The sequence below is a fragment of the Leptodactylus fuscus genome, chromosome 2 (genome assembly GCF_031893055.1).
Source record: "Leptodactylus fuscus isolate aLepFus1 chromosome 2, aLepFus1.hap2, whole genome shotgun sequence".
Lineage (NCBI taxonomy): Eukaryota > Metazoa > Chordata > Amphibia > Anura > Leptodactylidae > Leptodactylus > Leptodactylus fuscus.
In genome coordinates, this window is record NC_134266.1 from 72,329,757 (window position 1) to 72,345,186 (window position 15,430).

General features: G+C 43.2%; 1 protein-coding gene across 2 annotated transcripts in view; it reads left to right on the plus strand.

The window, feature by feature from the left end:
- Positions 1-14,758, plus strand: part of SRPX (sushi repeat containing protein X-linked) — a 74,788-nt gene extending 60,030 nt beyond the window's left edge. For both annotated transcript variants that reach the window (XM_075263975.1, XM_075263976.1), the window contains 3 exons: positions 6,632-6,765; positions 7,557-7,678; positions 14,220-14,758. In XM_075263975.1, the coding sequence (XP_075120076.1) occupies positions 6,632-6,765; positions 7,557-7,678; positions 14,220-14,400 (437 nt within the window). In that variant the 3' untranslated portion in view covers positions 14,401-14,758. The remainder of the gene's footprint in view (positions 1-6,631; positions 6,766-7,556; positions 7,679-14,219) is intronic.
- Positions 14,759-15,430: the final 672 nt, after the last annotated feature.

Here is a 15,430-nt window from a genome sequence, read left to right on the forward strand (position 1 = left end):
CGCTCTGCGCGCCGCAACAAATCTGGCTCCACCCACTTTTATGTTGATTCCACCCATTCTCATTCATTTATCATGTGCTCCCACACAGTATAATCCTCCTACAGTCACCTGTAAATTATATGCCCCCCCTCCATCTCTCCCCCAGTTTCATATACACCCTTCCTCTGCCCCCAGTTTCATGTCCCCCCTCCATCTCTGTCCCCAGTTTCATCACGTTCTCCCCCTTCATCTGCCCACAGTTTAATGTCCCCCGTCTCTGCCCCAGTGTCATGCTGTTCCCCCCTCCCCTTCATTTGCCCCCCAGTTTCTTTGGGCCCCCTCCATCTCTGTCCCCAGTGTCATGCCGTTCTCTCCCCACCCCCTTCATCTTCCCCAGTGTCATGCCGGTCGCCCCCTCCCCTTCATTTGCCCCACAGTTTCTTTGGGCCCCCTCCATCTCTGTCCCCAAGTTTCATGCCGTTCTCTCCCCACCCCCTTCATCTTCCCCAGTGTCATGCCGTTCCCCCCCTCCCCTTCATTTGCCCCCCAGTTTCATGGGCCCCCTTCATTATGTTCCACCTTAATATTTAATACAAAACAAACACTTACACTCACCTTCTATCACTCACCTTCCATCGTTCCCCCGACGCTCCTCTCTCTCACTCCAGTCACATACGCGATGCAGGAGCTGTGACCTCAGCTTAGCTGCGGCTTGGCTTGCATGTGTAAGCGTGATGTGATGACGTAATCGCGCCTACGCACGCAAGCCGGGCCGGAGCTTTAAAGCAGGAGCTGAGCTCACAGCTCCTGCTTTAATCGCGATTCAGCTCATCGGCAGACGGACGCCGATGAGCTGAAATCGTGACAGGCAAGTGCCGGGGGGCCCCCAGAGGCTCTGTGGGCCCCGGCACTTGCCCGACTATGCCGAGCTGACCGGGACCATTTTGTTAGGGCGGGGCCCCGCTAAGCGCGGGGCCCCGGGCGGTTGCCCGGCTCGCCCGGCCCTGGATCCGGCCCTGGATCCGCCCCTGTCTATGGTGATATACAGTCCTATGAAAAAGTTTGGGCACCCCTATTAATCTTAATCATTTTTAGTTCTAAATATTTTGGTGTTTGCAGCAGCCATTTCAGTTTGATATATCTAATAACTGATGGACACAGTAATATTTCTGGATTGAAATGAGGTTTATTGTACTAACAGAAAATGTGCAATATGCATTAAACCAAAATTTGACTGGTGCAAAAGTATGGGCACCTCAACAGAAAAGTGACATTAATATTTAGTAGATCCTCCTTTTGCACAGATAACAGCCTCTAGTCGCTTCCTGTAGCTTTTAATCAGTTCCTGGATCCTGGATGAAGGTATTTTGGACCATTCCTCTTTACAAAACAATTCAAGTTCAGTTAAGTTTGATGGTCGCCGAGCATCAAATCATCCCACAGATGTTCAATGATATTCAGGTCTGGGGACTGGGATGGCCATTCCAGAACATTGTCATTGTTCCTCTGCATGAATGCCTGAGTCGATTTGGAGCAGTGTTTGGACATTGTATTGCTGAAATATCCATCTCCGGCGTAACTTCAACTTCGTCACTGATTCTTGAACATTATTCTCAGGAATCTGCTGATACTGAGTGGAATCCATGCGACCCTCAACTTTAACAAGATTCCCGGTGCTGGCATTGGCCATAAAGCCCCAAAGCATGATGGAACCTCCACCAAATTTTACAGTGGATAGCAAGTGTTTTTCTTGGAATGCTGTTTTTTTTGGACACATTGCATAACGCCTTTTTGTATGACCAAACAACTCAATCTTTGTTTCATCAGTCCACAGGACCTTCTTCCAAAATGAAGCTGGCTTGTCCAAATGTGCTTTTGCATACCTCAGGCGACTCTGTTTGTGGTGTGCTTGCAGAAACGGCTTCTTTCTCATCACTCTCCCATACAGCCTCTCCTTGTGCAAAGTGCGCTGTATTGTTGAACGATGCACAGTGATACCATCTGCAGCAAGATGATGCTGCAGCTCTTTCTAGGTGATCTGTGGATTGTCCTTGACTGTTCTCACCATTCTTCTTCTCTGCCTTTCTGATATTTTTCTTGGCCTGCCACTTCTGGGCTTAACAAGAACTGTCCCTGTGGTCTTCCATTTCCTTACTATGTTCCTCACAGTGGAAACTGACAGGTTAAATCTCTGAGACAACGTTTTGTATCCTTCCCCTGAACAACTATGTTGAACAATCTTTGTTTTCAGATCATTTGAGAGTGGGCTGTCCATGCTCGGCGACCATCAAACTTAACTGAACTTGAATTATTTTGTAAAGAGGAATGGTCCAAAATACCTTCATCCAGGATCCAGGAACTGATTAAAAGCTACAGGAAGCGACTAGAGCAGCGGTTCTCAACCTGTGGGTCGCGACCCCGGCGGGGGTCGAACGACCAAAACACAGGGGTCGCCTAAAGCCATCGGAAAATACATATTTCCGATGGCTTTAGCCGCTGAGAAGTCGCACTACTGTCTGCAGCAGGGTAGATCCTAGTGGAATGAAGGACCTGTGATGACGTCATGATCATGTGATCGGAATCTGGTGTGGGCGGAGCTATCCAGGACAGTGCCGAGTTACACAGGAAGAGAAGGCTGCAGTGAATGGAGACTGGAAGGTAAGATGGAGGGAGGAGACAGCAAGTGTAAGCAAGAGGGGGGAGGGGGTTCAGGCTGTGTGTGAGCATGATAGGGGGTTCAGGCTGTGTGTGAGCAAGATGGGGGTTGGTTCAGGCTGTGTGTGAGTATGATAGAGGGGTTCAGGCTGTGTGTGAGCAAGATAGGGGGTGTTTCAGGCTGTGTGTGAGCATGATAGGGGGGTGCAGGCTGTGTGTAAGCATGATAGAGGGGTTCAGCAGATTTAGTGGAAGAGAGCTTTTGTGATTAATCACTATGTTTAAATTATGTTTGATTTGTAGCAAAGAGAATAGATAATGCATATCAGGTATTCACATTCCGAATCATAACTGTAGCAAAATTAAGGCCCGTTCACACAGAGGGGGCAGATTAGGCCGCGAAATCCACGTCATAATCCGCCCCCTCACAATGGCGGTCTATTTAGACCGCCAGGCTTGTTTTTTGCGTGAGCAGCATGCTGCCGCTCACGGAAAAAGAAAGCAGGCTGCCCTTTCTTCAGGCGGATTCTGCGGCTCGGTGAGCCACGGTGTCCGCCTGGCAGCAGCAACCTCCAGAGTCGGCCCCTTAATTTGAGTCGACTCCAGGGGGGGAAGCCGCGACAGTCGTGGCAAGCGTGTTTTGACCCGAGAGTGACGCGGCTCTCCACGTCACTCTCAGTGCCTGAATCCACTATCAATCCGCTATACCGCCCCCTGTGTGAACTAGCCCTTACAGTTATGAAGTAGCCAACAAAATTTTTTTTTGGTTTGGGGTCATGGCAACATGAGGAACTGTATTGCGGGGTCACGGCATTAGAAAGGTTGAGAACCACTGGACTAGAGGCTGTTATCTGTGCAAAAGGAGGATCTACTAAATATTAATGTCACTTTTCTGTTGAGGTGCCCATACTTTTGCACCAGTCAAATTTTGGTTTAATGCATATTGCACATTTTCTGTTAGTACAATAAACCTCATTTCAATCCTGAAATATTACTGTGTCCATCAGTTATTAGATATATCAAGCTGAAATGGCTGCTGCAAACACCAAAATATTTAGAACTAAAAATGATTAAGATTAATAGGGGTGCCCAAACTTTTTCATAGGACTGTATACTTAGGCATTGTGTGGCACTGATACTTAGGCATTATACAGTATATTTGTTGTGTATGATAATTTTAAGGCATTCATGTTGAAACAACTGTATGAAAATGTTATTTGGACACCATATTCTATGGAAATTATATTTCGGCAGGGTATGTTAATTTGTATTCTATATGACTATACAAAGCATGTGAAAGGTGAGTCTTAGCTAAGCAGAAATAAAGGTGTAGGTAATCTTCGCTCTCACCCCGGATATCTTCTAATTAGCAATGCACACAAATGAGGCCTCTGACCGCTCAAAATATCAAAAAGTCACAATCGCTGGCACAAACCTTTAGTAGAAAATGGAGTGAAATCAATGATAACTGCGATTTATTTTCATATTGTATGCTGCTGCCCAAGGAAGACGTGCAGAGAGAATTAAGGAACATATTATAAGAAGACATATTAGGTCACTATTCTTACAGTTCCTCTGAGTGATTAATAGTCCATTACATAGTGATAAACAGCAGATGTCATTTCAGTTCAATTTACTGTACATAAAGTGTCCACATTATAGACAAAGTAACTAGTAGGCCTGTGGATGCAGGAGCATTTCACTAGTGCCTGGGAGTCTTACCTGCTGTTCTGGGAGGTCACCCATATTTTCGGAAGCCTCCCATACATTCCGGGACATTTTGCAAGTATGAGTATAAGCCTCCTAAAGTGTTCAGCAAGCATCAAGTAAGCTTAAAGTAAATATCTGTCAATGGAACAGTTGCTTTTTTGTTGCGATTTTTTTTTGTTTGAGCCAAAAGCAAGCGTGTCTTCAACAAGAATAGGAAATATATAGGAAGCACTTTTACTTTTCCCTACTGCTAAATTCTTGTGTTTGGCCAAAAAACTGCAGCAAAATCTGCAACAAAAAAGCTGCTTTTGACAATGAGGGGCCTCTACCTTAAAGAGGACCTTTCATGTCCTCGGTGACATGTGGTTTTATATTCAGCGCACTGTCAGCTTACCCATTATGTGACCTGGGGCAAGAGATATCAGTGCTGTTACCAATATCTCTTCATTGTCAGAAGGGCGTTCCTGACAGTCTAGCTGGGCTGTGAGGAATGCCCCTCCTGACAGTACTGTCCGTAGCGCTGTACCGTCAGAGGGGGCGCTCCTTACCACCCAGCCATGATGCTAAGCTGTGAGGAATGCCCCCCAAGAACATCCTTCTGAGAGTGAAGAGATATCAGTAACAGCACTGATATCGCTTACCTCAGAGCATATAACAGGAAAGTGAATAGTGCACTGAATTCAGCGCACTGTCCGCTTTCTAGCGGTATATAAAACCGCATGTGTCCGAGGACATGAAAGGTCCTCTATAAATAGGTTTAAAATTCTATGTATATTTATTTTTAATATATTTTATAGTTGGATTTAATACAGATCTTCAAATTCCCGGGAGAGACATACATTTAAAACCTAATATATTGACTGCCTGCAGCCACCAGCGGCAGCCTAGGTTACAATCGTATACTTTTATTCATTCACCTTAAAGTGAACCTGTCAAGCAGTCCAAGAAGGGATCCAATGGCATATATATATGTATATATATATATATATATATATATATATATATACAGTATATATATATATAACTTTTTAGTAACAAATACAGGAGAGCACAGATTTTTCCTGTGTTTAGTTCTGGAAAAAGCTACATTGCTTAAGTGTAACTACGGTATGTCAAATGGCCATGTACAAGAGGGCAGTGATAAACAGAGGCAATTATATACGCAATTCTGAGCAGTGAATACACTATGCAGCCGGCAACATCAGGACTAATAGGAGATGTATTTTTTCTTCTGCCTCTGTACAAGAAGCGCTGAACCTTGAACATCATGATCTTGGAATTTATGACTAAGATGACCTGTTCAGTCTGGCTAGATCACAGTGACCTCAAAGTATTTACTTTTTATTATAAAAAAAAAGATACTTTCAATGGATTAAAAAAATAAAGCTAAAAGTGCTGAGAACATTTACCTCGATAATGTGTATAGAAGTTACATTACGATAAGGCCCCACGTAGCGAGGTGCAGCAAAAAAGCGTTGCGGAAAAAAACACGACAGCAAAACAGACTTCCCACTTCATTCTACCTATAGGGAAACCGCCAGCACTTCCGTAGGTATAATTGACATACTGCGTTTTGGAAAACCATACTGCACATATTTTTCTGCAATGTGAGGTCAAACCGTGGCATTTACGCCACTTGGGGCCCCCGGCCTCAGGCTGACTGCACACTTCTTTTTTATTTTTTTTTTCGTTATTGCTGCATTTTTTTTTCCTGGAAAAAATTATGCCTTTAGATGTTAAAGATAGAAATTTGAGAAAAACCCTACATACATTGATTTTCAATTTTGATGGGTATTTTTAGGCTTCTGCGATGGTTTTCTAGGGAAATAAATGGCAAAGCATCACCTAAAAAACTGTATTTTTCTACTGAGCACTTCTGAGATGAGAGTGCTGTGGTTTATATACTGTAGAATAAAACATGATAGACGGTATGCTTCATATTTCATGTTTAACTTGTTAGAGGAACTGAATAATATTTGATCACATTATGTTCTTTTTGCTATTGGCAAACGTCGCGGTGCTTTATCCCCTGGTGACTATAAGATTAAGTACGGGGATGGAGTTAGTGAACCGATACAGTACAACATGTCCACACCAGCTCATTCAGAATTAATAAGGAGACAGTTCAGTAAGACGCAAGACATTCCTATTAACATGACTTAAGAAGGGATCTGGTGATATTTCACTTTCTATGTTTCTTATTTCTAGGAATGATAATTACATATGGTATTTCTATATAGTTTTCTAGAGGTTTCATTTTAATATTACTCTTATGTGTTTTATGCAGTTATGAATATTAATGTTGGATTAAAAAATGCAGTTGAATTTTTGGATCAGTTTTATGAAAAAAGAAGATTGATTGTAATATCCACACCTACTGCGGCTGATTTTTACTACAGGTTACAAGTGGGAACGCTTCAGGTACAGAGAAAGTGCTATTTGTTTCACAGATTGTAATAATGCATTGCATCATCTTTGAATGGGGTGTCCAGGACATCATACGAATCCAGGACTCATATTAATATGAGATTGGTGGGTGTCCACCACCCAGCCCCCCTACTGATCTGCTGATATTGGAAGCAGATTGCTCTGTACACTAAGTAGTGACAATGGGGAACTTCTGCAGCTCAATTCTTATTCTCTGCAGGTGAGAATTTTATCTTTTTTCACGGATCCCTTAATACACTCAAGTGTATGAAGGATCCGTGAAAATATCTGTGTTAGACTCAGATTGCGCCACAGACATTAAACTCAATTATCTGAAAGTGGCCTAAGGACTGGTTCACGTGCGTGCATGGGGACCCTCCCCCAACGGACTACCAAACGCATTGGCAAGTGATGTGGAATGAAAGCACACGGACCCCATAGACTATAATGGGGTCTGTGTTCACAATCTACTTTCCTGTCCGCATGACTCGTGCGGAGACTGTGCGGAAAGCACATGGACCCCATTATAGCCAATGCATTCAGTAGTCTGTTCAGGGGGGTCCCCATGCGGACTGCCTCGAATGGATTACTGATGCAGATGTGAACCAGGCCTGAGAAAGAGAAAAATGTCTAATATTCCTAGTTGAGCTGCAATAAATTTATCAGAAATAAATTGCATTTGTAAATGTACGCACCCCTACTTTGCTTATTATTTTATACTGTTACTGTATTAGTAAACTGCTTTTTTTTATATACCAATATGAATAGTATTTTTTTTCTTCTAGCAAGCTCAGTGTGGTTTGGACTTAAGACATGTGACAATCATTGAATTATTTGGTGTGTATCCAACTTACATCGGAAGAATAGGACGCAGGCTACTCCCTCCTGCCTTAGGACTACAGCTGAGGTATGTATCATCTGTCTAGCATGTTGGAGACACACGTGGAGTTTTTGTTGTTTTTCTTTTGAACGGCTAGAGAGGATTAAAAGGAATTAGAGATATAAAGGAAAGTCTTGTACGTCTCCTTTCTGTTGAATTAATTCTAGGTTTGTACCAAAAAAAGATAACAATGTAAAATACTCTATCCTCGGGTGAATTCTTACTTGTGTTGTTGACTAGAGATGAGCGAACACTAAAATGTTCGAGGTTCGAAATTCGATTCGAACAGCCGCTCACTGTTCGAGTGTTCGAATGGGTTTCGAACCCCATTATAGTCTATGGGGAACATAAACTCGTTAAGGGGGAAACCCAAATTCGTGTCTGGAGGGTCACCAAGTCCACTATGACACCCCAGGAAATGATACCAACACCCTGGAATGACACTGGGACAGCAGGGGAAGCATGTCTGGGGGCATAAAAGTCACTTTATTTCATGGAAATCCCTGTCAGTTTGCGATTTTCGCAAGCTAACTTTTCCCCATAGAAATGCATTGGCCAGTGCTGATTGGCCAGAGTACGGAACTCGACCAATCAGCGCTGGCTCTGCTGGAGGAGGCGGAGTCTAAGATCGCTCCACACCAGTCTCCATTCAGGTCCGACCTTAGACTCCGCCTCCTCCGGCAGAGCCAGCGCTGATTGGCCGAAGGCTGGCCAATGCATTCCTATGCGAATGCAGAGACTTAGCAGTGCTGAGTCAGTTTTGCTCAACTACACATCTGATGCACACTCGGCACTGCTACATCAGATGTAGCAATCTGATGTAGCAGAGCCGAGGGTGCACTAGAACCCCTGTGCAAACTCAGTTCACGCTAATAGAATGCATTGGCCAGCGCTGATTGGCCAATGCATTCTATTAGCCCGATGAAGTAGAGCTGAATGTGTGTGCTAAGCACACACATTCAGCACTGCTTCATCAAGCCAATACAATGCATTAGCCAGTGCTGATTGGCCAGAGTACGGAATTCGGCCAATCAGCGCTGGCCAATGCATTCTATTAGCCCGATGAAGTAGAGCTGAATGTGTGTGCTAAGCACACACATTCAGCACTGCTTCATCAAGCCAATACAATGCATTAGCCAGTGCTGATTGGCCAGAGTACGGAATTCGGCCAATCAGCGCTGGCTCTGCTGGAGGAGGCGGAGTCTAAGGTCGGACCTGAATGGAGACTGGTGTGGAGCGATCTTAGACTCCGCCTCCTCCAGCAGAGCCAGCGCTGATTGGCCGAATTCCGTACTCTGGCCAATCAGCACTGGCTAATGCATTGTATTGGCGTGATGAAGCAGTGCTGAATGTGTGTGCTTAGCACACACATTCAGCTCTACTTCATCGGGCTAATAGAATGCATTGGCCAGCGCTGATTGGCCGAATTCCGTACTCTGGCCAATCAGCGCTGGCCAATGCATTCTATTAGCTTGATGAAGCAGAGTGTGCACAAGGGTTCAAGCGCACCCTCGGCTCTGATGTAGCAGAGCCGAGGCTGCACAAGGGTTCAAGCGCACCCTCGGCTCTGATGTAGGAGAGCCGAGGGTGCACTTGAACCCTTGTGCAGCCTCGGCTCTGCTACATCAGAGCCGAGGGTGCGCTTGAACCCTTGTGCACACTCTGCTTCATCAAGCTAATAGAATGCATTGGCCAGCGCTGATTGGCCAATGTATTCTATTAGCCTGATGAAGTAGAGCTGAATGTGTGTGCTAAGCACACACATTCAGCTCTACTTCATCGGGCTAATAGAATGCATTGGCCAGCGCTGATTGGCCAGAGTACGGAACTCGACCAATCAGCGCTGGCTCTGCTGGAGGAGGCGGAGTCTAAGATCGCTCCACACCAGTCTCCATTCAGGTCCGACCTTAGACTCCGCCTCCTCCAGCAGAGCCAGCGCTGATTGGCCGAATTCCGTACTCTGGCCAATCAGCACTGGCTAATGCATTGTATTGGCGTGATGAAGCAGTGCTGAATGTGTGTGCTTAGCACACACATTCAGCTCTACTTCATCGGGCTAATAGAATGCATTGGCCAATCAGCGCTGGCCAATGCATTCTATTAGCGTGAACTGAGTTTGCACAGGGGTTCTAGTGCACCCTCGGCTCTGCTACATCAGATTGCTACATCTGATGTAGCAGTGCCGAGTGTGCATCAGATGTGTAGTTGAGCAAAACTGACTCAGCACTGCTAAGTCTCTGCATTCGCATAGGAATGCATTGGCCAGCCTTCGGCCAATCAGCGCTGGCTCTGCCGGAGGAGGCGGAGTCTAAGGTCGGACCTGAATGGAGACTGGTGTGGAGCGATCTTAGACTCCGCCTCCTCCAGCAGAGCCAGCGCTGATTGGTCGAGTTCCGTACTCTGGCCAATCAGCGCTGGCCAATGCATTCTATTAGCCCGATGAAGTAGAGCTGAATGTGTGTGCTTAGCACACACATTCAGCTCTACTTCATCAGGCTAATAGAATACATTGGCCAATCAGCGCTGGCCAATGCATTCTATTAGCTTGATGAAGCAGAGTGTGCACAAGGGTTCAAGCGCACCCTCGGCTCTGATGTAGCAGAGCTGAGGGTGCACAAGGGTTCAAGTGCACCCTCGGCTCTCCTACATCAGAGCCGAGGGTGCGCTTGAACCCTTGTGCAGCCTCGGCTCTGCTACATCAGAGCCGAGGGTGCGCTTGAACCCTTGTGCACACTCTGCTTCATCAAGCTAATAGAATGCATTGGCCAGCACTGATTGGCCAGAGTACGGAATTCGGCCAATCAGCGCTGGCCAATGCATCCCTATGGGAAAAAGTTTATCTCACAAAAATCACAATTACACACCCGATAGAGCCCCAAAAAGTTATTTTTAATAACATTCCCCCCTAAATAAAGGTTATCCCTAGCTATCCCTGCCTGTACAGCTATCCCTGTCTCATAGTCACAAAGTTCACATTCTCATATGACCCGGATTTGAAATCCACTATTCGTCTAAAATGGAGGTCACCTGATTTCGGCAGCCAATGACTTTTTCCAATTTTTTTCAATGCCCCCGGTGTCGTAGTTCCTGTCCCACCTCCCCTGCGCTGTTATTGGTGCAAAAAAGGCGCCAGGGAAGGTGGGAGGGGAATCGAATTTTGGCGCACTTTACCACGTGGTGTTCGATTCGATTCGAACATGGCGAACACCCTGATATCCGATCGAACATGTGTTCGATAGAACACTGTTCGCTCATCTCTATTGTTGACCCATAAGGTAACATTATTGGAGGACTCAGATTCTTATTAAAAAAAAAACATGGAAATTTATTAAAGTCTTCATGGAAAAAAAATACAGGAAAAACTTCCAGAACAAACAGAAATTAGCTTTATTATTATTAGCTTACATCATGAGAGAAGCTTATAGTTAGGTTTCTTTAATCTGGACATCTTATAGTTCCAGCTTGGTTCATGCTTGTTCATCAGTGAGGGACAATCCTAACCTCTTCTCAAGGTGTCAGAAGAAGACAAAACAGACTGACCCCCCCAGACGTGTGTCTGTCACTCATTTATATTTATGAGAGAGGGTGTTCCCCATTATCCTCAAACTCTTTATAACTGTATTTGTACAACACTAAAATAGTGTACCCTGGGGCAACACAGTGGCCTTTCAATGCTGGAGTCCTGGGTTCGAATCCTGCCAGGAACAACATCTGCAAGAAGTTTGTATGTTCTCTCTCCACGTGTTTGCATGGATTTCCAAAAGACATACTGATAGGGGAAAAAATGTACATTGTGATCCCTATATGGGGCTCACAATCTACATAAAAATAAATAAATAAATAAATAAATAGCGTACCTTAACCATAGCAATGTACCGTAAGAGAGAAGCGTGTTGTCAGCAACTAAAATGAATCATTATACGCCATGAATATTGTAATTTATTAACATTTAACAAACAAAACTCCAAGTGTGCCTCTAGCTCTAAGGCTATATCCCTCACCTTGCAGAAACGCAGCTTTTTGTTGTTGTTGTTGTAGATTTTGCTGCAGTTTTTTTAGCCAGATCCAAGAGTGGATTGAGTAGAAGAAAGAAGTATAAGAACTTCCTATATATTTCCCATTCGTTTCGTAACCACTCTTGGCTTTGGCTCGAAAAACCACAGCAAAATCTGCTACAAAAAAGCTGCATTTCCGCGACGTGGGGCTTCAGTCTAAGACCTATAGATTTGATATACTAATTTTGAAGCAGACTTTAAGTGGTAACTGATCATGGTTCCATACACTCTATTATTTACTAAGAGACAGCTGTTTTGCTACTATGGCACAAACCACTTTTTACACATCCTTTCCAAATAAAGCTATAGAAGATGACAATGCAATGCTGTAATGCTGTAGTGTTGCGTAGTATTACATGGTTACATTTTCTTACTCTGATCCTCTGATTGATCTCATCCATGTCTATTTGTTATTCCTTCATTTTTGTTTCCTCTTCTTTTTCATGATTATATGTTTTGCTCAAAATATCTATTATTTAATTATTGAAATAGCTAAGAGTCAAATTATCAAGAGTATCTGAATGGAAGGAAGCTCGCTGGATGGCTGTGAATAATTAATGATTGTTGAATTATTGAAATTTTCATATTTTAATAAGACCAAGCAAAAACATTTGTACACTATATAGAAAGTAAACTTGATGTTTCGGCGACTTTTTTGCATATTTTTAGCATTTGACTTTTTAATTACAGAAATAGTCGCAACTCAGTGTATTTTATGAAATATCTTGGTATGGAGGGGTTTAAATGGACAGTACAAAATATCTGAGCTATGAATTAAAATAAGAATGGTATTAATATTATATTATGTGATGAAGAAGGTGAATGCTGAACACATTTTTACATTATAAAAAAAGAGAACTAGTAAATTTTTATAATATTAGAGGCGTACATTGAAGCTCCTGGACAACAAAATCTGTATTAGGACCCCCCCTACAATGCACCATTTATAATACTGCTACTTTATAAATGTAGCAGAGGGGACACTGTTTGTTACACCTCTGCATAGCATGACCTAAACAATGCTCTGTCGCTGATACTTAGGTTGGGGCCCCACGGGATGGAAACGCCGCAATTTGCTGCAGGAAAAATGTGTTTTTTTTTATAGTAAGGAAAAAGTGAATGGAATTCTAGGGAATCCCATGAGCATTTTGCAGTAAAAACTGCTGTGCTGACACGCCGCGATTTCCAAAACCCAGCGCCTTTGCAGGATGTCAATTATACCTATGGAAATGCCGGCGGTTTCCCCATATGTATAATTGTATCAGAAAGTTGGCAGAGGAAAACTCTGCAAATTTTCTGTCTTAAAGCGCTGTGGGGAGAACTGCGATGCGTTGCTGCCATTGTTTTTCCCGTAGCACTTTTTTGCTGTGAGACGTCCAGTGGGGTCTTAGCCTTAAAGTGGTTATTCAGGATTAAAAACATTGCTGCCTTCTTTCAGAAAGAGTTCCATTTCCTCTTCTCAGGAGGTCAAAAAGAAAAGAGAAAGACAGCACCGCGCTGCATAGTGTAGTAATTCTAAGTGAAGTGGAATTCAAAGTGGTAAATTTAGAACTCTCACCTTGTCAAGTTGTGAGAAATTCACAACTACTTCAGACACACTGGAACCGATTTGCAAAGGGTTCCTCTCTGGTACCAGGGAGCGAGCAGGTCCGGACACCCAGGGGTGTATAGGATCAGTAATGGGACTGGGCAGAAATCCAATGGAAATCGCCAAGGACTGCACTCTCAGAGATAGATTGTATAAATCCAATACTTTATTTGGGTCTAAACACAATGTACATTTCAGGGACAGCCCCTTTGTCAAGTGTTCAAAAAGACAAGCGCTTACACACCAGCTGACAGCCAGACAACAAATAGTCAAAAGACAAAGAGGCCGTCCCACTTCAGCCAAAAAGTAGGAGTGGTCATCATCAATTGACTAATGAATAAATGCATAAAAAATCTCAAAATCTTTTCAGTCAAACATAGCTATTGTAAGACATTCCATTTCTTATTCTTATGTACATTGTAGCCACTATAGATTCATCTTGAGCAAGGGGGTTTTATTCCTGGTAGTCAGGCATACACCTAAACCTGTAGGATTAGAGCCTTTACTTCTTTAAAGCCTGCAGAGCGAGGAAGTGAGATTAGTATCACTAGTCTTGAGAAAAATATTCAATTTCACATGCTTTTGTCTATCTGTTTCTATTCTAAGTTTCTTATTGTTGGTATAATTCAGATGTATTATGGCCATATTCATCCAACCTATTGAGGTTTGACCTTAGGGCTTTTGCTCCTTCCATTGAGTACTTTTGCCCTCTATACAGTAATGATACAGTCCTTCATCAATAGTTGCCCAGACTAATGTTTTTGTTTGTGTACAGTATATATTCATTGTAACTTGTCCAACGCACACAGTTACATTCTAATTGTATATAGAGACAAGTAAACCATATTGATATTTATCATATTATGTAACTATTTATAATGATCTAGTAATTTGGCACTGTCTTACAATATTTTCTGATCCTTAGATTTCTCCTAAGAATACCAGAAAGAAAGTTTCAGATGGTTGTTTTGGATAAACACGGTGTGGACAAAGAAAGATACGCCATCCCTATAAACAATTCGGACCTTTTTACACTTATTGATTCCTTCCCTCTTCGAAAAGATGAGATGAAATTTCAAGCTGAAGTAGGACACACGTGTAACTGATAGACACGCAATAAAACACATCTGAATAAGAGATAGAGAGTTGCTGCTGCGTATACCTGCTGTACAGATTGTTGTGAATTTCATCTTTGTTTGCTTTTTACTGTATATCACAGATGCATGATTAGTGCCAAATGTATTAGAAATAAGATTAATTACATTCTAATGGATACATGAGCTTGGCAGTAAGTAGGCTAATACTGCCCCTGCCTGGCACACTGATGACCGGTCAATGGAGAGTACAGGGACTGTATCAATAACAGAGAATAATTACATATATTCTTATGGTACATGTCACAGTATATCCAAAAATATCCCAGAACCATGGACAATCATGGTTTATAAGCAATGTTCTTCTATCCTGGCTATGCCCAACAGAACAAATCAACCTCAGATATTTCCTACTATTAGTATTCAGGATTTGAGCTTTGGTGCTGGTCACATAACATTAGTATCTACCACCTTATAAACAAAGTCTGCAAGGAGGTAAGGAGATTACCCAGCTATGCTTCCAGCAGTCCCATGAAAATAGAAAAGTATGTCCATCTTCACAACCATAATCTCAATACTGTAATGCATTTGAAGGGAATGTACACTCAGAAAATAACTATTTTCTTCTAAACTTCTGTGCTGCTTTCTGTGTTCCACAGTAGTTTTCACTCTGACCACTGAGACTCACAATAGACTGGCACTTCCTGTCCTGTAGAGATGACTTTTCAGCAGCCATTTCAATATCATCAGAGGCAGTGGCGTAAGTAGGAATGGCGCGGCCCTGTGGTAAACTTTTGACATGCCCCCCTCCCCAGACCAGCACCAAAGACCTCAACCAACAGACCCACCCCCGAATTCCTGTGCGCTCTATTATGCCCCATAGTGGTCCCTGCACACTGTATTATGCCCCATAGCGGCTCCCACACACATTAGAAATACATAAATCAGACAATCGAATAGACACACAAAAATTGGATTTTTATCATTAAAATTAATAACTACTAGGGTTGAGCGATCGTGTTCGGAAAAGATCGGATTCCGA